The following is a 24,934-nucleotide window of genomic DNA, read 5'->3' on the forward strand; positions in this document are numbered from 1 at the left end:
GGAAAGGGGAGAGTCTGGGGAAAAGAGAACTGCGAGTTAAGGTGGTAGTCTATAGGGTGGGTTGTCGGAGAAAGAAAGAGACGACAGAGAAAATGAGGAGAAAGAGTTCCAGAGACTGGGGAAGAAAAGACATGTGATAGAAGGAGAAGTAGGGTGTGGGCCTCACGTGCCAGAAATTAATTAAATAATAAAATATCTAAACCTTAATATCTAGAATAGTGGAATAACTATTTTGCCCTTCAACTTCGTAGTTCCGTAAAATGCTTATTGTAACTCCAAATCCAATTCTGATTCCATTTGTGCCTATGCGCTCGTAACGACGAATGCTACACGAATATACCAAGAAAATAGATCTTACGTGACACGGCAAGGTGGTCAACAAAAGTCAACATTTTTGCCTCGAATGTCATTTTCGTAAATTCACACATTAAGATTATAAAAACCATAAAATTTGGGAACAGATCGTTACAGCACACGCCACCACACGCCGAGATGGGTCACTGGAAAATTCGTCGGCGCCGCCGTGGACGGCTGCGGAGCATAGTACCTCCGACAGAGGCGTATGTACTCCACGAGCCGGCCATGACAACACATGCGTAGGTTGGGGATTTAAGCGTGAGCTTCGTTAAAAGGAAAAACCCTTTTATTCCAATATGAATAAATCATAACTTGGGGATTTGGGTGTTTGATTTTGTGACTGCACCTAGGTCGAGCCATAGATTGCCTACATACCCTCGTTGAGGGACCAAGTCACTAGTAGTTCTTTATGTATTGGTATATGGATTTAGTGAGTGAATGACCCACTAAAAAGGATTTGGTGTTTGGTTTATTTGGGTGAATTTGGTTGAATGAACCAAGGATTCGATTTTGTGTTTGAGCTTTGTGGTTGCGTCTAGAATATGGTATTAGATTGCCTACGCATCCTTGGCGGAATCAAACCGGCATAGTTCACAATATATTTGTTGGGATTTTGATGCCTTGTGCAGTTTCAGCTCGTGCAGGCAATAAGCACTTGATATTTGATGCCTTGTGCAGTTTCAGCTTATGCAGGCAAGAACTTTGTGCCATTGGAGAAAAACGCAGCTTCATACCATTTGAGTCTTGTCGCGGCTTCGTGCCATTTGTATCGGCTTTGTGCCATTTGTAGCGGCTTTGTGCCATTTGGGATTTGATGTGGTTTAGTGCCACTTAAAGTTGACGTGGCTTCATGCCAATTTGAGATTTGACATGGCTTTGTGCCATTTAAGGCGAGACTGGGCTTCGTGCCTTTGAGATTTGATGCGGCTCCATGCTGTTTGTTTTGACATAGTGCACACCCATTAATTTGAGGTGGTAAGTCCATCAAGTTTTGTGCTTTGTGATGGTTTGCGTCCAAGGTATTTGCAGTAATTTGTATCCACGAGTTTGATGTCGGCAACATCTTTGATGAGTCCATATTATACCATATATTTTAGCATATTCTTAGTTATAGTTTATTGGTTATTTTGGTAGAATTTTGATTTTTTGTTATATATTTTCAATGTAGGACATTCGACTTCCTCTAGAGCAAAAAGAGATCAAAACGATGAATTTTGGAGTCATTCCAATTGGAAGTTGTTCGTGAGTCTTTCAAGATGATTGTAGCAAAATTCCATATTTTTCTACCAAGCCGTTTGACCGTGGCAATGAAATAAAGGCCCAGCATGCAGCTTTCTTAGATTGACATTTCTGGACATTTTGGGTATTTATTTTGAGGAAGATTCCCTTTAAGGATTTGTAGGGGACGACTTAAGCTTTCAAAAGAGACCTTTTGGGACCAAATCGGAGTTGATTTGGTCAGTCAAAAGTCTGATTTTTTGAGAAGTCCGAATTTTAGTTCAAATAGGAAACCATTTATTTTCTGTTTTATTATTTTATTATGTTTCCTAGTTTATTCTAGGATCTTTTAGGGTTTTGTTTTGTAGTAGTATAAATAAAGATATTTAGCCATTAGGGTTTTAGATAAGAGAGGAGGAGACGCACAAGCCTGTGACAATTCAAGTTTATTTTCTAAATGTTTTCTATCCTTATTCTCAATAATATTTTGTTTTATAATTGTTCGTAACTAATTTCTTTTGTTCGTAACTAATTTCTTTTGCGAAGCCTTGAGCCTTAGCAACAATATGTAGTTTCTTTTCAATTTATTTATGATATTATGCATGCATGTTTTGAATTATTGATGACTATTTTAAATTGTCTAACTGTCTTAATGCCTGATCACCATTAGGATCTTTAGAAAAGTAATTTGATGCAATTTTGGTCGGGAGGTTCCCTGAAATTGGCGATGGCTTCATGTGGTTAATAATTGTAATTTCACTTAAGATGAACATCACATCTTAAGGGTTGCATGGTTTTTCAAAGGGTTTTCATAAAGCATAATGAGTCTCTCATGCTCAAATTTGATCTGAACGTCCGGACGGATTGCATGTTAGATATACGTTCTATGTTGGAGGTTCCAAGTAGGATATATATTAGGAAAACCTAACCTTCAAAATATACATGGGTAATTCATAAGTAATTGAAAGAATTACGTAGGATTGTTAAGGTAACGGCTAAACCCTAGAGCTTTTACAAATTGATTTTCTTTAAATTGTTTTCTAGTTAATTTATTTAATTATTTTTAATTTAAATTCGTCTTTACTATTTTAAATTCCAAAATCATCTTTTTCACAACTTTATGCTAAATAATTAGCTAAGGATTAGTATAAATACAAATTATTCATTCAATTCCTGTGGAAACGACCTTACTTGAGCTGCTATACTACGACAACCTTGTACTCTTGCAAGTATTTTTATCGCTACTTTTGCAGGTGGTAAAAATCTCTATCAGTCTTCATATATATTTTTTGCTTGGACATGATGTGCCTTCATCGTGCTATTGGGCTCCTGCCCATTTATTTTGGCCCAAAGTTATATTTTATAAGGCCTAAATTGAGATTGTATATCTTGCCATGTCTGATTCCTTAGTGGTTTGAGAAGAATGGGATCCAATTAGAAATGGCACAATTTAGATTGCCATAAAGAAATTTTTTTCCCTGTGACCACATAAAATCTCATAGCTCCATTGATCTCCACGTGATCTTTCCCGTTTGATTTAGAGAGTTGTTCTGCAGGGGAAATTTTTTATTGTGACGAGAACACAAGTGGTATATCACGTGTTTTATGTAAGTGGTGTAAAATTTTACTTTTTAGATTATTAACTTTTTAACACATATATCCCACTATTTGTATAATGACACGTAGTACACCACCTCGTATACCGATCACATTGAAAAATCTATTCTTATGCAGCAGGCAAGTTTTGTTTTCTCATTTGTGGGGCCAATTTTTTGAATTGGCATGCCTTTTTATAGAATTGGAATCTTACATAAGTCAGCAAAATGAAAGCAGAAAGGCGCTAGAGTCTTGTTGACTCTTTCTCTCCTTCTGAGTTCAACTTAAACAGGTCTCTTCACTGGATTAGGATCCCATAAATCCTCTTGCACCTTCTCCTTGTCTCCACCAGTCTCTTAGTTTAATACAATAAATATGGCAGGTTATATTTATTAAAATTACTTTCTTGATCTCTGCATTCTTTCGACAGCAACATAGCTTTTGTGCAGAGACTTGGACTTTTGCCGATAACAAGCAGACTTGACCGGAGATTTGTGCTTTTGCTGAGGATATGAAGGAATTTTTGTTGCTTTTCGTTTCTCTGGTGCTCTGAGAAGACCTTGTGCATTTCTTTTATGCACCGTTGTTCTCCATCAATGACTTAAGCAATCTTCTTTTTCGCTAGTGATTTGGGCAACAACCTGCATTATTTTTTATGCACTTTATGCGTGAGCGCAGCTTTCTTTGTCAATGCCGACATCAACTTCGGTTTCTTCTGGACTCCGAGACAGCGATGATGGGGATACTTCATTTAGTCTTCCGTTGCAGGTTTATCGCTCGCTTCATCTTTTCTCTTCTTCACCATCTTCGGAGTATCTTTAATAAGCAAGGACCACTTTTTGTTCTCCCATGCCGAACAGCTACAATGACCGGCAGAGACCTCGACGATTTGATTTTGGAGAGCGTTAGTTGAGGGGCTGCTGCATATGTGAGCACGGACAGTGGTGACGAGTTACTTTCTTTGTCTTCATCCACTGTAGGTTCAGATTTGTTGCTGCTTTTCCACATTGCAGGTTTATGCTTGTTGTTGTTGCAGGTTCATGCTTACTTGTGGGAGTGACGAATCGAGGGAAACACCATGTCTGCGCCGTTGTCTTGTTGCTTTTATAGAACCATTTTCTACGGCTTGGTGCACAAAATGTTGAGGTTGTCCCTTGGTTGTTTTTTTACTGGACAAGGCATGAACTCTTAGGCTGCTCGAAAAACGACTCAACAATCTTCTTCCTGGTAGCCTTTCTCCAGATACCGAGTTTTCAATAGCCCCATTACGGTGGATAGGAATTCTTGACAGCGATGGCTTAGCGGGGAGCGGCACGGAATGTTAAAGGTGCTCTACTCTGATGCTAGACAGAAGGAATATGGACAGAAGGAATATGATCATTCCTTCACAGCTAGGATAGCATGTGTGGATGCACTATTAACGTGGACAGCAAGGCCACTGCATGTGGTTACTGACTGCTTCAACAAGGACAGCATGGATGCCACTTTCTGTCCTTTGTTTATTGCATGCCTCTGTAAAAACCTTGTATATAAGTTCTACTGCAATTGTAGCAGAACATTCATTCAAATATATTGGATCCAAACTTTTATATGGTATCAGAGCACCGATCTTGGTGACTCTGGAAGGCTCATTTTTTCCGCCACAAACACAACCATTTTCCCTTCATCAAACCCAGCCCCCATGGGCGACCAGATAATACCTCATGTATCTGATCCTCTCACTCTACATCATTCAGACTCACCAAGTCTTGTTTTAGTCTCACAACTTCTCGATGGACACAACTATGGCCAATGGAGCCGCTCCATGCGAATTGCTCTCAGCGCCAAAAATAAACTAGGGTTTGTTGATGGTTCAATCAAGAACCCTGCAACCACTGATGCTAAATATTCAATTTGGCAGAGATGCAACGACATGGTCTTATCTTGGATTTGGCAATCTGTACAAGGCAACATTGCTCACAGTATACTCTACTACAAAACTGCGACAGCAGCATGGAGGGATCTTGAGGATCGATTCTCGCAAGGCAACGATTCCAGGATCTATCAAATCCGACAAGAGATTGTCGAACACCGACAAGGACAACTGTCTGTTTCAGATTATTACACAAAATTAAAGGCTCTTTGGGATGAATTAGCATCATACCATGAGCCCATTGCTTGTGGGTGCGAAGGATCCAAGGCGCATGCAGATAGGGAAGAAAAAGAGAGAGTCATGCAGTTCCTAATGGGACTGAATGAGAACTACTCCACCATACGAGGCTCTATATTGATGATGAGCCCACTCCCGGATACACGACGAGTCCATGGATTAGTTCTCCAACACGAACGCCAATTGGATGTGGTGAATCGTCGTGAACCCACTGCCCATGCAATGCAATCCAGTCGTTCAACAGCACCAAAAGGAGGCTATGGCACCCACAACCCTAGTTCACGAAAGATTTTCAAATGCAGCTACTGTGATGGAGGACATCCAGTTGAACGTTGTTTTTTTCTCATTGGCTTCCCTGAAGGACACAAATGGCACGGAAAGAATGTGCAGCCCAGAAATAGGCGTACACCTCCAGCCTCCAACAATGTTGAAACACTCCCTTTGACAACTGCTCAGATTGACGCAACCAAAGTATCCATCTCCAGCAATCAACCAACGTTCACAACCGAGGAATATCATCAACTCATGGCCCTCCTTCGCAATAAGAATGGTACCAATCTGCCGCTTGCACATGCAACAGGTATCTATACGTCCAACTGCAACTCTACACAACATTCTCCGCATTCAACAACCTGTTGGATCGTAGATAGCGGAGCCACAGATCATATTTCTCACTCATCACCCATTCATAATCATAATAGACCCCAACATGATTTTGTTGGGTTACCAAATGGTGGACAGGCTGCGATTGAATCCATTGGGTCTATTAAACTATCACCCAAGATCACCCTTCATAGAGTTTTGCACGTACCACAATTTCGTGTGAACCTATTGTCTGTGAGTAAATTAACTTGGGCATTGAAATGCATTGTAATTTTCTACCCGGGTTATTGTGTTATGCAGGACATGGCTACGAAGAAGATGATTGGCCTGGGCAAGCAGTTTAATGGCCTCTACTACCTCACTCCAACACAAAACCCTCATCTCGCCAACCATGTCAACCATACCTCGACACTGTGGCACCAACGTCTTGGGCACCCATCCTCGGCACCTCTTCACTCTTTATCCCAGACCATTCCAGAAATTATTTTTCATTCTACACATGTTTGTGATATTTGTCCCTTAGCAAAGCAAACTCGTTCATCATTTGTTTCCAGTTCAATAAAATCAATTGCACCTTTTGATTTGATCCACTGTGATATTTGGGGGCCGCACCAAACACATACATCCTCTGGAGCACGTTACTTCCTCACCATTGTAGACGACTTCACTCGATTCACATGGGTTCATCTCATGCGATTCAAATCTGACACACAAACCATAATCCACTCGTTCTTTTCTTGGGTGAAAACACAGTTTAACCGTGACATTAAAATTCTTCGTGCCGACAATGGGGGGGAATTCATCTCTCTACGATCCTTCTTAGATACTCATGGCACTCTTTTTCAACACACCTGTGCTCACACCCCTCAACAGAACGGAGTCGTTGAACGCAAACATCGTCACCTTTTAAATGTTGCCCGAGCCTTACGATTACAAGCTAACCTACCTTTAAAATTCTGGGGAGAGAGTGTACAAACTGCCTGTTACCTTATCAACCGCCTCCCAACACCTCTGCTTTCCCATCACTCTCCCTATAAACTTTTGCATGGGACACTACCTGTCTACACTCATCTCCGAGTTTTTGGGTGTTTATGTTATGCTACCAACCTCACTCCCTCACACAAATTTGATGCTCGTGCTCGTCGCTGCATTTTCCTGGGATATCCTCTTGGTCAGAAGGGCTATCGCGTTTACGACCTTGATAGCAAGCGCATCTTTACCTCTCGAGATATCATCTTCCATGAACATCTTTTCCCTCTTGCTAACTTACCACCAGAACCTGCCCACCCTACCCCGGTCTTACCTGTTCCCCATGACGACCCTACTCCTGCACCTTCAGACCCCATTCCCACTATTGATCCACCTACCTTATCACCCGCCTCATCCGCTCCGTCCCTTCCTGACGATCCTACTCCTAACATACTTCCTCCCACCCCAGACACTCCTACCTCGCCACCACCAACACCATCGTCTCCTTCGCTGCCCCTAATTCCCCTTCGTCGATCCGCCCGCATTCCACACCCCCCTGCCCACCTTCGTGACTATCAGACCCATCATGCTGCTTTGCTTCAGTCCAGCGCCATCTCTTCCACCATGTCCGGCACCCGATATCCTCTTCACAGGTATGTTTCTTATGCTCGCCTCTCTCATGCTCATCGTTCCTTTGTTCACAATGTCTCTCACTTAGTTGAACCAGCCTCCTATGAGCAGGCACGCCATGACCCTCACTGGCTTGCAGCTATGCATTCTGAGCTTGACGCACTTGAAGCCAATCACACCTGGACTTTGGTTCCTTTACCCCTCCACCAACGCCCCATTGGATGTAAATGGGTCTTCAAAATCAAGTATCATTCCGACGGTACCATCGAACGCTACAAGGCTCGCCTCGTTGCCAAAGGGTTCACGCAGCGCGAAGGTATTGATTACAAAGAGACGTTCGCCCCCGTTGCTAAGCTCATTACTGTCCGTTGTCTCTTGACCATTGCTGCTGTTCGCAGCTGGTCTCTTCACCAAATGGATGTCCAAAACGCTTTCCTTCACGGTGCACTACATGAGGAAGTATATATGTTACCCCCTCCTGGTTATCGTCGACAGGGGGAGACTATGGTTTGTCGACTTCACAAGTCATTATACGGACTCAAGCAGGCATCTCGCAGCTGGTTCCAACGTTTTTCATCAACCATTCAAGAAGTTGGTTTTCAACAGTCTCATGCAGACTACTCATTATTCACTAAAGTTTGTGGACACTCTATTACTGTAGTATTGCTCTACGTTGACGACATGATCATTGCAGGAAATAATGAGGAAGCTATCAGTCAACTCAAGCAATTTCTTAGTGGATGTTTTCGAATTAAAGACCTCGGACCATTAAAATATTTTCTGGGTGTCGAAGTTGCACGGTCCAAAGCTGGGATCTCCATTTGCCAACGAAAGTATACTCTGGACATATTGGAAGAAGCTGGCTTGCTTGGCATAAAACCTGCCAAGGTACCTATGGAACCCGATTTAGTGTTGACAACAACAGGTGGTGATGCCCTCAAGGATCCGACTCGATATCGACGTCTGGTTGGAAAATTAATATACCTTACCATCACTAGGCCAGATATTACGTATGCAGTGAATAATCTCAGTCAGTTCATGCAAGAACCAACACTCCATCACCTTAAAGCAGCACATCGTCTCCTCCAATATCTGAAAGAAGCACCAGGACAAGGGTTACTATTCCCTACGGAGAACCAACTTAATTTGGTTGGCTACTGTGATGCGGATTGGGCTAGATGTCCGATCACACGACGATCAGTGACAGGTTTTTGCATCTTCCTTGGTAAATCACTTGTATCGTGGAAAAGTAAAAAGCAAGTCACGGTGGCAAGATCTTCAGCAGAAGCCGAGTATCGCTCCATGGCTGCAACGACTTGTGAGCTTACTTGGCTGAGGAATTTGTTGAAAGATTTGCATGTAAATCATCCTGAGCCGGCAAGGTTGTTTTGTGACAATCAAGCTGCTCTACATATTGCAGCGAACCCTGTGTATCATGAACGAACCAAACACATAGAGCTGGATTGTCATACTGTCCGTGAAAGGATTCAGAGGGGAGAGATCGAGACGTCTCATGTGCAGACGGGACGTCAAATAGCAGACATATTTACAAAGCCACTGAGAGCACCTACCTTCCATTCACATCTTGGCAAGTTGGGTGTTATTGATATCCACACTCCTACTTGAGGGGGAGTGTTAAAGGTGCTCTACTCTGATGCTAGACAGAAGGAATATGGACAGAAGGAATATGATCATTCCTTCACAGCTAGGATAGCATGTGTGGATGCACTATTAACGTGGACAGCAAGGCCACTGCATGTGGTTACTGACTGCTTCAACAAGGACAGCATGGATGCCACTTTCTGTCCTTTGTTTATTGCATGCCTCTGTAAAAACCTTGTATATAAGTTCTACTGCAATTGTAGCAGAACATTCATTCAAATATATTGGATCCAAACTTTTATACGGAATGCTCCTTTTTCTTCTCAGCATGTACGAACTTGCTAGGCAGAGGGGTCACGGCATGGACGAACTTGCTGGGCAGAGAGGTCACGGCATGGTTGCTGTTGGTGGAGAGTCCAGATCCTCTCTTTCTTCGTTTTTCTTTTAAGCGCTGTTGTCTTTAAAACCTTCGTGGTGTAGAACATTTCTTGACTAGCATATTTTGACAGTCCCGTAAAGATCATTTGCCGGCACCTCAGTGTCTACATAGAGACATGTTGTGCCGAGAAAATGCTTGATGAGTAGGTCTTGACTGTCCCGTGCAGATCACTTTCCAGCACCTCCGTATCTACGTAGAGACATACTGTGCCGAGAAAATGCTTGACGGGTAGATCCGAGCCGCTGAAGGTGAACAACTTGGAGAAGTTCCATTAGTTTTGGTGAAGAATCCGAGAAACATGAGAGATTGGAAAAGAATTTGGGCTTGCTTATTTAGAGTCCCCACCTCCATTTTTGCTTCGGGGAATGAGAGAGGTTGAAGAAGCAAATTGCTTCTTTTTTTCCTAACCAAACAAAGAAAGATTTAGAAGGATGGATTTATACCTTTAAATGCTTTCCTTTGCCGTGTATTCTCTTCTCTATTTGCATTTGTCTCCTTGAATTTCCGCAGCACTTCACTTCTTTGATTTCTGTCCAACTTTCTCAAGATTTCTACCTTCTGTTCTTCTTCGTTGTCTCTCAACTTCTGCAATGTTTTTTTTTTGTCTCTGTCCTCGCCTCTCTTTTCTGTGTGCCCTCCCCTTTTTATAGACGCAAGGAGCAGTTCCATTAACCTCTTCCGTGTTCTGTTACGTGTTCTACTTTCCCGGGGTGTGGGGAAGTTGAGGAAGGCCATCACTTTACTGAGTTGAGAATGTGGGAGCTTAAGAGAGTTCTGGATAGACAAAAACTCTATTTTTTAGTTTGTGGGCTGTTGAGATTTTTTTCTCTCTTTATATATATAATGTAAACCTTATTTCTAGTCGGTCCACGTTTTGGACTATTATTTTTTTAAAGTGTCCCCATCTTTTATAAAACTTGCTAATATATTTTCTCAACACCTTGAGTTTGACTGATCAGGGGATCTTAGATAAATAGCTGAGAAAAGCATTAGGGCTCATCAAAGCTGCATTTTATTTGGCTTATTTGCACATCACTTCCCAAAGAAACCGAAGCTTTTCTATCAAAAGTTATCCAAAATTCGCAAGATCGGATCCATGTTTATAACACTACAAGAATTCTAGCTATAGGACACTCTTCTTTACACATTTAAGAAAGTCAGTGGCTTTCTTTCTTTTTTTTTTCTTTAAAAAGGGAGACAACTGGTGACATTTTCAGAAGTCGAGAAGACTCACAAAGGCATTTCAGTCTCCTTATGGCCATAAGTTTGCTTTCACACCAACAGCGGGTTTCGAATCCAAGACCTCCAGTTTTTAATTTGAAGAAAGTCTCGCAATCTGCCATTTACAACTAGGCCACTAGCTCGTGATTAAATTTAGTGGCTTTCTAACTTTATATACACCAAAATATTGATAGATTGTGTAATGGAATTGACGACCTGGATAGTGACATGTATTTTTAGATTATAATGAAGACATGTCTTAAGGTTGTTATAAGATGTAAACTATAAATACTTGAGTGTAATTATTACAATGACAATTAATGAAATATCATTACATTTTTCACAGCTCTCTCTCTCTAACTTCTCTCCTCTCTCAAGATTATTTAGTGTGTAAGATTACTTGTAGAGTTGACATGGTATCAGAGCCGACCATGGCTGCCACCTGTTGAGAATTAAGCTGCCTACTAGCATTAAGATCAATCTGCAGATGTTAATCCTGCAGATCAAATCGAGAGGAACCTGAGAATCAAGAGATGAACAACTTCCAATTTTAGAAAGGAGCCGTTGAGTTTGATTTGTAACGGCTAGTTTCTTTTACATTGTTAGAAAGTTCACAGCTAGTATTTTTGTTTTATTTAGTAGTACTATGCATTCTCATCCCCGTCCAGGTGGATGGATGATATCCTCCAAAGCCCTTAGTGGCCGGAGAAGTGTACTAGATCCCTAAAATGTAGGATTTGGTTTTGACTAGGTAGAGGGGCATATAGCCTTTGTAATTTTCATTTTCTTGGATATCTGAAATATACTGACTCTTCCTCTCCCTCTTATTCTCTCTCGAAAAGCACAAGATCCATTGAAACAATCTGTAAAAAGTTTCAATCTTTACTAAGATTATTAAATCTATCAGGATGCCTGGTACCATTTCAAACATGGTATCAGAGCTCCGGGTCTGATTTCGAAGAAGGGAAGTGATTCTGTGAAGATACAAATCCAGAAAGGGTTAAAGGTGGTACCTTTATAACCATTTGTGCTGTGCTACCTGAGAAGATGGTCGGATCAAGCTCCTCCGGTGGTGATTTACGAACACCACAATTTAATGGGTCAAACTATGATTTTTGGGCCATTAAAATGGAAACCATTCTCATAGCCTATGATCTATGGGATGTGGTTGAAGCTGGTCTTGTTGAACAACAAGCCCCCGCAGAGGATGTCTCTGAGGAAGATGAAGAAAGCGAGTCTGAGCACCTTCCAGTTGAAGGACCGGTTGTCTCAAAGGAGGTGAAGATCAAGAATGCCAAGGCTCTGAGTCTTATTCAAGGAGCCATAACTGATGAACTTTTTCCCAGAATCCGAAATGAGAAGACGGCAAAGGGTGCCTGGGAAATTTTGAGGAGAGAATTCAAAGGAGATAAAAAGGTAAGAGCTGTGAAACTACAAGCCATTATAGCTGATTTTGAATATTTAAGAATGAATGATGTTGAATCTCTGGATGATTACTTGGCTCGGTTTTTTGAGATAGTAAACAACTTGAAATCTCTAGGAGAAGATGTAACAGAAAAAATGATTGTTCAAAAGCTGTTGATGAGTCTAAGTAGAAGGTACAAGTCCATAGTGTCGATTATTGAAGAAACCAGAGATTTAGATACTATTAGGATTGAAGAAGTTCTAGCCTCAGTGAAAGTTTATGACAAGAGGGAAGACCTGCATGATGAAAGAGACAAATATACAGGTACTGAGAGGGCTTTCAGTAGTCTTAAAGTTGGAGGAAATGGAAATGGCACTGGAAATTTTAAAGGGTCTCAGTATAAATCAAACCCAAAGTTTGGTCAGTATAAGAAGGGAAAGAACTGGGGTCAGAATAGCAGCTGGAATAATGGCAGTGGTGGTGGCTGGAACAACAAGTTTGCTGCACACAACAAACAAACCAGTGGCAGTCAAGGAAATGTGAAACCACTATGCCAAGTATGTGACAAATATCATTTTGGTATATGCAGATATAAAGGAAAACCCAAGTGTGGCAGGTGCAGTCGATTTGGTCATCTAACTAAGGACTGTGATAATGGTAAACAAGTTGCAAATTGTGCAAAGGAAGAAGATCTGGTCACAGGAACAATGTTCTATGCTTGTCATGCAAGTTCAATTGCATCAAGTAAGTCTGTGTGGTTTGTGGACAGTGCTTGCAGTAATCACATGACTTCCCAAGAGTCCTTATTAATCAATCTTGATAAGTCAGTGACCTGCAAAGTAAAAATGGGTACTGGTGATCTTGTTCAAGCCACAGGAAAAGGGACACTTGTAGTTGAGACAAGAAGAGGGAAAAGATACATAAATGAAGTGCTGCTAGTTCCAGGATTAGATGAAAACCTGTTAAGTGTTGGTCAAATGATGGAACACGGTTATTATGTTCTATTTGGCGGTAACATGGCTGTGATATTTGATGATAGCAATCTTGAAAATGTGGTAGCAAAGGTGGTTATGACAGGGAATAGATGCTTTCCATTGTCCTTTGAATCTGTAAATGCAGTAGCTAGAAAAGCTTCAATTGAAGAAGAGTCAAGGATCTGGCATAAAAGGCTTGGTCACTTGAACTTTAACAGTCTGAAAAGGATGCAGAGAGAAGGATTGGTGCTTGGGTTGCCTGCATTATCTGAGATGAAGGAAGTTTGTGAAAGTTGTGTTTCTGGAAAGATGCATATAGAACCATTCGATAAAGAGAAAGTGTGGAGAGCTAGTCAACCATTAGAACTGGTATACACTGATGTTTGTGGACCAATGCAGAATGAATCTGTTGGTGGCAACAGATATTTCATAACATTCATAGATGACTTCTCAAGAATGTGTTGGGTGTATTTTCTAAGGAACAAATCTGATGTGTTCAATGTGTTTAAGAAATTTAAAGCCTTTGTTGAGCTACAAAGTGGTTTCAAACTTAAGAAGCTGAGAAGTGACAGAGGAGGTGAATATACCTCCCACGAATTCTTGAATTTCTGTTCTAATATTGGAATGGAGAGACAATTAACAGTGGCATACTCTCCTCAGCAAAATGGAGTTGCTGAGAGAAGAAATAGAACTATTTGTGAAATGGCCAGATCAATGATGGCTGAGAAGAACATTCCTGTGGTTTTTTGGGCTGAAGCAGTTGGAACTGCAGTATACTTGCAGAATAGGTGTCCTACAATCTCAGTGAAGAGTAAAACACCATTTGAAGCTTTCACAGGAAGAAAACCAGGTGTAAAACATTTGAGAGTGTTTGGAAGTATTTGTTACAGCCACATTCCATCAAACCTGAGACAGAAACTAGATGATAAAGCAAGCAAGGGAATATTTATGGGGTATGGCAGCTGTGAGAAAGGTTACAGGATCTATAATCTTCAAACTAAGAAGATCATACTCTCAAGAAGTGTTATATTTGATGAGAGCAAATCATGGAATTGGGAAAGCAAGCAAGAAGAAACTGTTTTCATGCCACTCAGTTTTGAAAATGAAAATCCAGAGATAACTGAAACAGAAAGGTTCATTCATAAAACTCAAAGCTGTGACTCCCCAAATCTCACTCAATTAGTGTCTTGTGATGAACATGTCACTGAAAGTAACAGTGGCAGTACCAGTCAAGGTTCAACACCAAGTAATACACCTGTAAAGCTGAGAAGCTTGGAAGACATTTATGCAAGATGTCATATGACCATTATTGAGCCTGAAACCTACCATGAAGCTATTGAAGACAATGCATGGAAGGAAGCAATGAATGCTGAGATTGAAACTATTGAGAAAAATGGAACTTGGGAGCTGGTGGAAAGACCTGCAGACAAGCCTGTCATAGGAGTCAAATGGGTGTTCAAAACCAAACTAAATCTAGATGGATCAGTTCAAAAACACAAGGCTAGGCTTGTGGCAAAAGGGTATGCTCAGAAACCTGGTATTGACTACAATGAAACCTTTGCTCCAGTGGCAAGGTTAGATACAATCCGAACTTTAATTGCACTTGCAGCACAAAAGGGTTGGAAGTTGTTCCAATTAGATGTTAAATCAGCCTTCTTGAATGGAGTACTTGAGGAGGAGGTTTACACTGAGCAACCAGAGGGTTTTGAAGTCAGAAATGCAAGTCACAAGGTCTATAAGTTAAAGAAGGCTATCTATGGTTTGAAGCAGGCTCCTAGAGCCTGGTACAGTGAGATTGACACTTATCTCACAAGCTGCAATTTCAAAAGAAGCATTAGTGAGGCTACCTTATATACTAGAACTGATGATTAAGGAAATATGATCATAGTCTCTATATATGTTGATGATATAGTATACACTGGAGGTAGCAATACACTGCTCAGTGAGTTTAAAAGAGACATGATGCAGAAATATGAGATGACTGACTTAGGACTCTTACATCACTTCTTGGGAATGGGAGTTCTACAAACTGAAAGAGGGGTCTTTATTCATCAAAGTAAGTATGCAAAGTCCTTACTTGCAAAGTTTGGCATGGAGGATTGTAAGTCTGTGACAATTCCCCTACCTACTGGTGAGAAACTGAAGAAAATTGATGGAAGTGAGCTGACTGATGAAGGTTTATTTAGGCAGATTGTTGGCAGTTTGTTATATTTAACTGCAACCAGGCCTGATATAATGTATGCTGCCAGTTTGCTATCAAGATTCATGCATGGTCCCACGAAAAAACACATGGGAATAGCTAAAAGAGTTCTCAGATACATTCAAGGCACTCTCAGCTATGGTATTGAATTCACAAGGGACAAGAAGACTGTTTTGATTGGTTTTTGTGACTCAGATTAGGCTGGAAGTGAAGATGACAGTAGAAGCACATCTGGATATGCATTTAGCTTTGGAAGTGGTGTTTTTTCATGGGCCTCAGTCAAGCAAAACACAGTTGCATTGTCAACGGCAGAAGCTGAATATGTCTCAGCAGCTGGAGCAACAGCTCAAGCCATCTGGCTAAGATTTGTGTTGGATGATTTTGGTGAATTGCAAGCTGATGCAACACCATTGTTTTGTGATAACATGTCTGCAATATCAATGGTCAAAAATCCAGTCTTTCATCAGAGAACCAGACACATAAACAGGAAATATCATTTTATTCGAGAAGCATTGCAGCAAGGATCCATTGATGTGAAGTATTGCAGAAGTGAAGAGCAGTTGGCAGACATATTTACTAAAGCCTTGCCCAAAGATCGATTCAATTATCTGAGAATGAAGTTAGGAGTGAAGCCAGTAAGCAGCTTAGGAGAGGCTGTTGAGAATTAAGCTGCCTACTAGCATTAAGATCAATCTGCAGATGTTAATCTTGCAGATCAAATCGAGAGGAACCTGAGAATCAAGAGATGAACAACTTCCAATTTTAGAAAGGAGCCGTTGAGTTTGATTTGTAACGGCTAGTTTCTTTTACATTGTTAGAAAGTTCACAGCTGGTATTTTTGTTTTATTTAGTAGTACTATGCATTCTCATCCCCGTCCAGGTGGATGGATGATATCCTCCAAAGCCCTTAGTGGCCGGAGAAGTGTACTAGATCCCTAAAATGTAGGATTTGGTTTTGACTAGGTAGAGGGGCATATAGCCTTTGTAATTTTCATTTTCTTGGATATCTGAAATATACTGACTCTTCCTCTCCCTCTTATTCTCTCTCGAAAAGCACAAGATCCATTGAAACAATCTGTAAAAAGTTTCAATCTTTACTAAGATTATTAAATCTATCAGGATGCCTGGTACCATTTCAAACACCACCGTCGGTTGAAGATCCTTGTGCTTCTGCTACCTCTATTCTCTGGTTGTGACATCGTCGTTCTTGGTCGTTGGTGTTTTCTGTCGTTGATTACATCTTTACTTGCAGTCAGTGGTTGGAACCTAAAAAAAAATTGGGGATTTTTTCGTCAAAGTCGGTGCTTGCTGTTACTTGATTTCGTCGGTCCAAAATTCGTCGATTGCGAGGTGTTTTTTTTTCTGACATCTCGTCTACTTGCTGATTACTTGATTAAAGTTGTTGATTCTCACAGTTCTTGATTGGGGATTGCTGTTGATTCTACTTTGCGAGTGTTTCTTGCAATTCTTGATTGTTGTTGTTTGCAATTCTGTGTACTGTTGCATCTGTTAGCTGTTGCAATTTTGGGTTGATTCTTCGATTGCTTAGCACTGCAGCAATTTGATTTCTACAATGGTGAATTCTACTCTGTTAGCTCTAACTCAATCATCGATTTCATCTTTAATTTCGAGTGTGAGGAACACTGTAAATATGAAATTGGATGACACCTATTATATTACTTAGATTTTCCAAATGGACTTCTTGTTGAAAGGAAATATTTGACGAAATTGTGATGGAATGATCATATTGATTTGCAATACTAATTTTTAGGGATTATATTGATCGACTTTCAATTTCAATGATCATCTTCATGGAGTGGTTCAATTTTGAGGGACTATTTGTAATAAAAGTGTAATTTATCCTTTAATATTTTTAATCTCATAAATCATGGGTTATTTAAAATCTCATTAATATAAACAACTACAATTTTTAATTTTTAATTTAAAAATATAATAACCTATATAAAAATACGTTATCACATTAATATTAGGGGAGAAAAAATTGAAAACCACAAAGGTTTTAGTCAAATAACATTAGTAGTTAGAGATGGTATCCTAATTCTCCCAAAAGGGTAACATTACTCTTTAGAGACAAAGTTAGCAAATCCATTCCAAGCATCGACATGTTACCTAGGGGTGGGTTCGGTTTAATTTGGTTCGGTTTTTTGCCAAAACCGAAACCAAACCGAAATTTCGGTTTGGTTCGGTTCGGTTCATTTTTTTTTCGGTTTTTTTCGGTTCGGTTTTTTTTCGGTTCGGTTTTTTTCGGTTCGGTTTCGGTTCGGTTTCGGTTTTTTGTTTTTTTTTTCTTTCAAAAAATGAAAAACATTGAAATTTTAAATTTTAACGTATCCAACACAATCATAACACAAGCATTCTAACTATAATCAAAGACAATGAAAATAAACATTTAAAGTTGAACTAAAATCATCAATCAAGTCTTCCAAAGTCCAAACTAACAACATCACAACACAAAAATCGTACAAATGACTTAGAAAAGTTAAATTGTATGATGTTGTTCAAAGATCAGGGTTGTTTGCTTGTAACTGCATGTTGACAACTTGATTAGTAAAAGAAATGCGTGGGTGGATTTATTTAGTGTGTGTTGGATTCTTTTCCATCACAAATTCCCTAAGTAATCTACCCGAAATAAATGTTTATAGATTCTGTTACATGTTATATGAGAGTAGATTTGGAAAAGAAAGCTGAGACAAAAGTAGACAGTGCTATGGAGATGGATGTAGGTACTTCAGGATGAGGTTTGGCTCCGGAACCTTATATGGGGGATAAATAATAGGTTAGAGTTTAAAGTTTTTATAGGATTTTTTTTTAATATTTTGAGCTTAAAGTTTGGCAACACATTGGGTTTAGCATATTTTAACTTACAAATTGGGTTTAGAAAATAATATCCAAAACAAATAATTAAATAAAAAAATTAATTTAATTAATTCGGTTCGGTTCGGTTTGGTTCGGTTTCTAGATCACTAAAACCGAACCGAACCAAAAGAATTCGGTTCGGTTCGGTTTTTTCAATTCGGTTCGGTTTTTTTGTTCGGTTCGGTTTTTTCGGTTTCGGTTCGGTTTGGTTTTCGGTTTTTTTCGGTTTTCGGTTTTTTGAACCCACCCCTAATGTTACCGTTGGTTCAACATATGCATTTTTTTAACTGACTTCCCTCTTTGTATCCGACTTTCTTATCAATGGAATACTACTATCGTTGCTTCCAAAAAAAAAAAAAAAACATATGCATTTTTTTTTTGTTACTTACCAAAAGAGAAAAGATCCATTTTTATTTATATGTATTCAATTTATTATCTCATTTTTTTTATTACAATTTGGAAGGAATTTAATCCTTAGACATAATCAAATCACTACCCATCCTGATTTCGTACTATTTTTAGCTAATTCCTTTCGCAAAAGAGGAAAAAAATTACATGTTTCTGATCTGTAGGTATCCGATTTCTTACCTTTTCTTTCTTGTTACAATTAGAGGGAGCCGTGAAAGAAGCATAACTGATTTTTAACCTATATAATGTAATATTATTACAAGGATTCTTCTAAGTAATTCAGTGCAGCAAGAAGCATAACCGCATCTTATACATTCCCGCTAAATTTCTAACTCAAAAGACATGGACAAGTCTTCGTCAAAACTGGTTTTTTTGGTTGTACTCATGGTTATTGCATCTGGTAAGATATTATATCTCATGATCCTCTCATTATTTATTTGGGAGGCATACATTATATTGGTTAAATTGAATCAAATTATAAATGAACTGTTTGGCATGCAGGTCTGGAGCTATGTGCTGAAGCAAGGAACATAGGGGATCCTTATTGCAAATCAAATCAAGACTGCTTCGATTGGTGCGGCATTTGCAAAACTTGTCAGTGCTTGTATAAGAAGTGTTTTTGCACCAGATCCGAGTCCGGGCCGCTGATCCCGATTTCTTCAATTCTGGCCATGAACTGAAATTTCAGACAACATGTATTGTCTTCAAGTGTTTATGCGTCTTGAATAAAGCATCTTATTCAACTAAAAATAAAGTGAGCTGATTTTGTTGCCCTAGTTCAATAAAACTGTAAGCCCTAGAGATGAATAACATTTAATAAATTATGTCTCTCCTCTTCTCTTATTGTAAAAACATGATAGGTTAAACTATCAATTTAAATAATCTCTGTTACATTGATTCTGCGAAGTGATTAAATTAAAAAAAATTCTCGTGTGAAACCTTCTGTCTTCTTCCCTACCGTCTCTCTCCTCCACATCCCCTTCCTCTCACCATCTCTCTCTCGGTTGTTTGCTACCCTTCTCTCTCCTTTTGAGTTTTTTGTTTTTTGCTTTTCATGTATGAAAAGGGGAGAGGGACCTATTTCAAAATTTTCACCGTTGTTAGAAAATTTCATATTTGAAAAAATGGTTCACGCCTTCAAGAAGAAGGGGATCTCAAATTTTTTGGTGCTTTGTAACTAACTGGGTTTGAATATTATTGATAAACCCCAGTTAGTTACAACCCAGCCATACTCTTGATCTCTCTGTATTATCAACATGTAAAAGAGAACATGGACTCTGTGATATGGGAATTTGATCATTTTCAAGAATTTTGACAATCTGAACCCCTTTTTGCCAAAGAAGCCCCTCTCCGACTGCTTGACGAGTCATCTACTTACAAGGACCATCCTTGCAGTGCGCAAGCTAACTTTGGTTGGTTAATCCGATCAGTTCATTGATGGTTGGCAAATATATTGGTCCTAATGATGATCCTGCACGTATTTCACGTGTATTTTGCCGGTGGCCTTAAAAAAACCTCGTGAATTGACTTGGGTTGGCATATGCAACTGGATATATCCACCAAACTTTTTCCTCAAACTCAATTTTTTGTTTTCTTGGCTAAACTCCGATAACAAGAATCCAACAAAGATAATTACTCAATCAAAGTGTGTCATGTAAAGAGGTGAAAAAGTTCAAATACAAAGATTAGTGCAAAGGTTGTTAATTTCCCCTGAACTTGTAAGGGGTTGTCAATTTCTCCCTAAACTTCAGTTTTAGTCAATAACCCCTTAAACTTTTATAATTGGTCAATTTCTCCCTAGAACTTTAATTTTAACCAATTATCCTCTTGAATTTTTATAATTGGCCAATTTCCCTTATGGCGTTAGATTTTTGAATTTTTCATCCATCGTGGTCACGTGCACAACACATGGTAATTGTTTGAGGGTAAAAAGGTAATTGTGGACAACATATTGTTTTTTTTTCTTTCTTCTTCTCTTTCGCTAGTTCGCTTTATTTGAATTTTATTCATAATGTGGACAAGGCCCCTCACTTCCCGAGTTGCTTCAAAAAGAAGTGTTTTTATTATAGTACCTAGCTAGTTAGTTGTTGTACGGAATAAGTATGAGGCAATATAACCATACACATTTAAAGTAGTGAGAAATTACAAGCGTCCTTTCATCATAAGACATCAAAATTACGAGAGAAAACATATGAAAATCAATCGAAGGCATAAATAAAAAGAGGGTTTGTGATCAATTAATGAGCATGACAAGGTTTTACTACGTCGATTATTTCCCTAGCTACATTGCATCCTATTAATCAGCTTTTCCCTAAAAAAACGTAATTAATAAGCATGACAAGTGTTTAAAGGTTGAGACGGACAAGTATTCATGCATCTTCTATGTAGGAAAAGGATCCTCGTCGGAATCTTTTGATCATTGGGATCCGGGGATTAAGAAATCATGTCCGTTCATCGTATATCGTACGGTTAAAAATCATTTAAAATTTAATATTAAAGATAAATAGTACCTAACAAAAACTGACCGTACAATGTAAGATGAACAGACATGATTTCTGGATCCCCCGAATTCCCAGAAAAAGAATCCGGTGAGGATCCTTTTCCTTCTATGTATTCATGGATGCTCTGGTACCATGTGGAAATTGATTTTTTTTTATATAATTAATTTGTGTAATACTACAAACATATATAGTATACAATAGCTGACTTGAATAGCTAGTCTAATTGATTACGATCAATTATAATCAATGAGAGATCAATCTAAATGAATCCGACAAGATTTGCGATGGCAAGAGAATCTCGGTGACACAACCAATGACGGAGCCACATAGAGGCCAGTGATGGCCTAGGCCTATCTTGAAATTTTAGTTCTAATACATACTGTCTGCAAAATTTTGCAAAAAATGAGCATGCAGCTCGTTGGATTTTGGCGTTTTGTATATCCGAATGGCATTGGTTCGAGATTTGCTTGTGTTCCAACATATTTTAGATTTTTTAAAACTGAAAGAAAAAAAAATCCTTATAATTTGCCTTATTTTTTACCATAATAAAACTAAGCCCGTTTTTTTTGGTATATATGCTACTGGTTTTAGGGTTCCAAGTACTTCAGTGCAGCAGCAAACGCCACAACTATCTTTAGACATTCCTGCTACCTAATTGCAAGGTCCAAAATGATATGGACAAGTCTTCATAAAAAATGGCTTTTTTGGTGATTGTGCTATGGTTATGGCATCTGGTAAAGTATTACTTTTCAAGAAATTTTTATTATGCTTCAGAGTCTCTTATCCTATGAAATTATTGGCGGTTAGATCTTGGTCATTGCATCTTTGACTAAATGTATTATTGTAAAGAACCCCATGGTATGTTAAGATACCATGCACAAAGCCTACTAAGTAATCCCTAGTATTTAATTTGATACAGTCCTGTAAATTTTCTAGTTGTTAACAGTAAATAAATTGTTGGCAGGTCTGCGGCAATATGCTGAAGCAAAAAAATAATTTCCCTATTGCAATACTGATCAAGACTGCATGTGTATTTTCCCTACTTGCAAATCATGCGACTGCACACCGGAGAAGCAGTGTCGCTGTATCCGCCCCAGCTCTAATAAGCCGATTCTTTTTGGGGTTTAGGCTAGAACTGAAAGTTCAGACATATTGTTTTGCCCTATTTGAATTAAATTGTTAGCCCTAGATCAACCATGGATTTGACCTTATTTCTTATTAATTCCTTCAGAATCTTTAATTCTAAAGCAAAAAATAGCATCGAAGGCTTTTGAAACATTTCTCTATGTTATTTTGTATATAATAATATATTTATAGTAAGAGGTAGGGTTTGGACTAAATAATATAATGGGACACTTATAATTATTTAGTTCAAATTAACTTCTTTCGACAAGAATCGAATCTAAGATAAAAATATCACTAGACTGTAATACTAAGTAGCGTAATATTTCTCTAAGTTAATTAAGTAAAAGCCATCTCATTCATGAATGAATTAAACAATTTTTCACTCACTGTCCCAATGTTATACACTATCTCAAACTAATCACTTATTGCTACAATGGCCTTCTCGCACAAAGAAGTTCCTATATATCACAAATGGATGAACGTATAATAGTAAATGTACATTTTTGTTCAGTCGTGTTTGTTTTGTAGACACAAACTATCGAAGCTCATTGATCCCTCTGCATCATCAGAATGTGCTAAAAGAGCAAATGGACGGTCAGGGATGGTTGGAATTGGGGTATCATTTTCCAGGATTTTTACAATCTGGTCCATTGATGGCCTAGCATTTGGAACTGGATGAGAAGCAAGCACAGCAACCAACGAATACTTCTCCCTCACTTCCGGAGGGCCTAATTCGGGCATGGATTCATCAATGACATCCAAAACTCTGCCTTCCCTGACTTGTGACCAAGCCCAATCTGACAACAACAAAGGCCTATTCTCGTCGTTGAATTCTATAACTGCTTTCTTCCCACTCAAAAGCTCAAGCAGCACAACCCCGAAACTGTACACATCGATTTTTTTAGATATTTGGCCATACAAAGCATACTCTGGAGCAACATAACCTAGTGTGCCGGCAACCCTAGTGCTCATATGTGTCTGCCCCTCTGGTGTGAACTTTGCAAGGCCAAAATCTGCCAGTTTCGCTTCAAATGCTTCATCTAAAAGCACGTTGCTCGCTTTGATGTCACGATGGATGATAGCAGGCTGCACGCCGTGGTGTAAATAAGCCAACCCGCGAGCAATTCCAAGCGCAATCTTTTGGCGAATTGACCAGCTAAGCTTCTTGAATTTCGGTTGGAAGAGATGGTCATAGAGACTTCCGTTTTGCATCAATTCACAAGCTAGAATTCTCTGGTGGCCTCCTCTATTCACCGTAGCGATACAATAGCCTCTCAAGGACACAAGATTCACATGCCTTACGCTTGCAATCACCTCTACTTCATGTGCGAAAACTTGGTCTCCGGCAGCAGAGCAGTTCTTAAACCTTTTCAATGCAACTTCAGAGCCATCTTGCAACATTCCCTTGTAAACATTCCCATATCCTCCGAAACCAATTATGTTCTCGCTCGAGAAATTCCTCGTAGCCTTTTGTATTTCCTCGAAGCTGAACTTTGTCGAAGTACTAATTTGACCGCGAATTTCCATCTCCCCACTTGAAACTTCTTTGATTTGAGCCAAAGTTTCCCTCTTCTTCCTCTTCCATTTCTTGTGCCATATCCAAAGAAACCAAACCACAACCAATGCCCCGATAAATCCATAAAAACAACCAACCACGATCCCCCACATCACCGCCTTGGGGTCTCCGGACTTTTTATTAGACGGCGAGAAATCAAGCAGAAACAAACACTTGGCAGTCCCTATATCTGTTGGTCCAAACCTGTTGGAAAATGCTGCAGCATATATAAACGGGTAGCCATTGCAATCCGAAACATTGCCATCGTTCGAGACTCTGAGATAAGATGCGCGAACTCTTGACAAGCAATCCACGCAGGAAGTACAAGCAGAATTGTTCTTCAAAGACTGATCACAAGAGCCCTTCATTTGTTGCAACTCATCTCGTGAAACCAAGGTTTCGAAATCAGACTTTGTTGTGATGTTCATACAAGTTTGTGACATGAAATTGGTCTTCAAGCCACATGTGGACTTGATATCAAACCCGGGAATGAATTCATTGACCAGATTCACATACAAATCCCAGCAGGCATCCAGGACATCTGGAGACAACGTAAACAATCCAGTGGTTCGAAGATATTCTGATCGAAGGAGACGGATTCCTTGTATCATGTACTGGCACTCGGTCGCAATATCTTGCAAGGGGAATGGATGCGCGTTTTGGGTGATGAGTTTGTGGAGAAGGTCGACATTCAATGGGCATGGAGCTTTAGTTGCAGTGCCCAATTTTCTATGGAAATTTCCATGGGAAATTGCTTTGGAATTAGTGAACAGTAAGACCAATCCAAGGAGTTGAAGAAATTGAGAGATCATTAGGGTTTTCATTGAGATTTGCAGGATGCAGCAATGATTATGGAATTTTGGTTTTTTTTTTGGCATGGAATGGGAAGTTTGACTTCATTCTTTGGGACATCACAAATGGTTTAAAGCCTTGCAAGTGAGAAAGGGATCCTCCATTCTACTAAATCCACCCAATCAATGAATTCGGACTTTTGAAATTTGATCCAACAGCTAAAAACAGGGAACTCCTTTTAAAATTACAATAACTTTAGTCATTGAATCCAATTTCAAGAGTCCAGATTCATTGATTGAGTGGATTTGGTGGA

General features: G+C 39.4%; 2 protein-coding genes across 3 annotated transcripts; one reads left to right on the plus strand and one right to left on the minus strand.

Moving 5' to 3' along the window:
- Positions 1-4,974: 4,974 nt before the first annotated feature.
- Positions 4,975-6,504, plus strand: LOC126594177 (uncharacterized). 2 transcript variants are annotated; one of them, XM_050260393.1, is made up of 2 exons: positions 4,975-5,900; positions 6,224-6,504. In XM_050260393.1, the coding sequence occupies exons 1-2, from the start codon at positions 4,976-4,978 to the stop codon at positions 6,265-6,267; spliced, it is 969 nt and encodes a 322-aa protein (XP_050116350.1). In that variant the 5' UTR covers position 4,975; the 3' UTR covers positions 6,268-6,504. The 2 variants fall into 2 exon arrangements, with proteins under 2 accessions (XP_050116350.1, XP_050116351.1); XM_050260394.1 differs by having other exon boundaries at positions 4,975-5,870.
- A 16,102-nt stretch (positions 6,505-22,606) lies between these two features.
- LOC126593811 (probable LRR receptor-like serine/threonine-protein kinase RKF3) lies at positions 22,607-24,913 on the minus strand. Its single transcript, XM_050259931.1, has one exon. It carries the CDS (start codon positions 24,705-24,707, stop codon positions 22,782-22,784), a length of 1,926 nt encoding a protein of 641 aa, XP_050115888.1. The 5' UTR covers positions 24,708-24,913; the 3' UTR covers positions 22,607-22,781.
- Positions 24,914-24,934: the final 21 nt, after the last annotated feature.

The sequence above is a fragment of the Malus sylvestris genome, chromosome 12 (assembly GCF_916048215.2).
Source record: "Malus sylvestris chromosome 12, drMalSylv7.2, whole genome shotgun sequence".
NCBI classification, from domain to species: domain Eukaryota; kingdom Viridiplantae; phylum Streptophyta; class Magnoliopsida; order Rosales; family Rosaceae; genus Malus; species Malus sylvestris.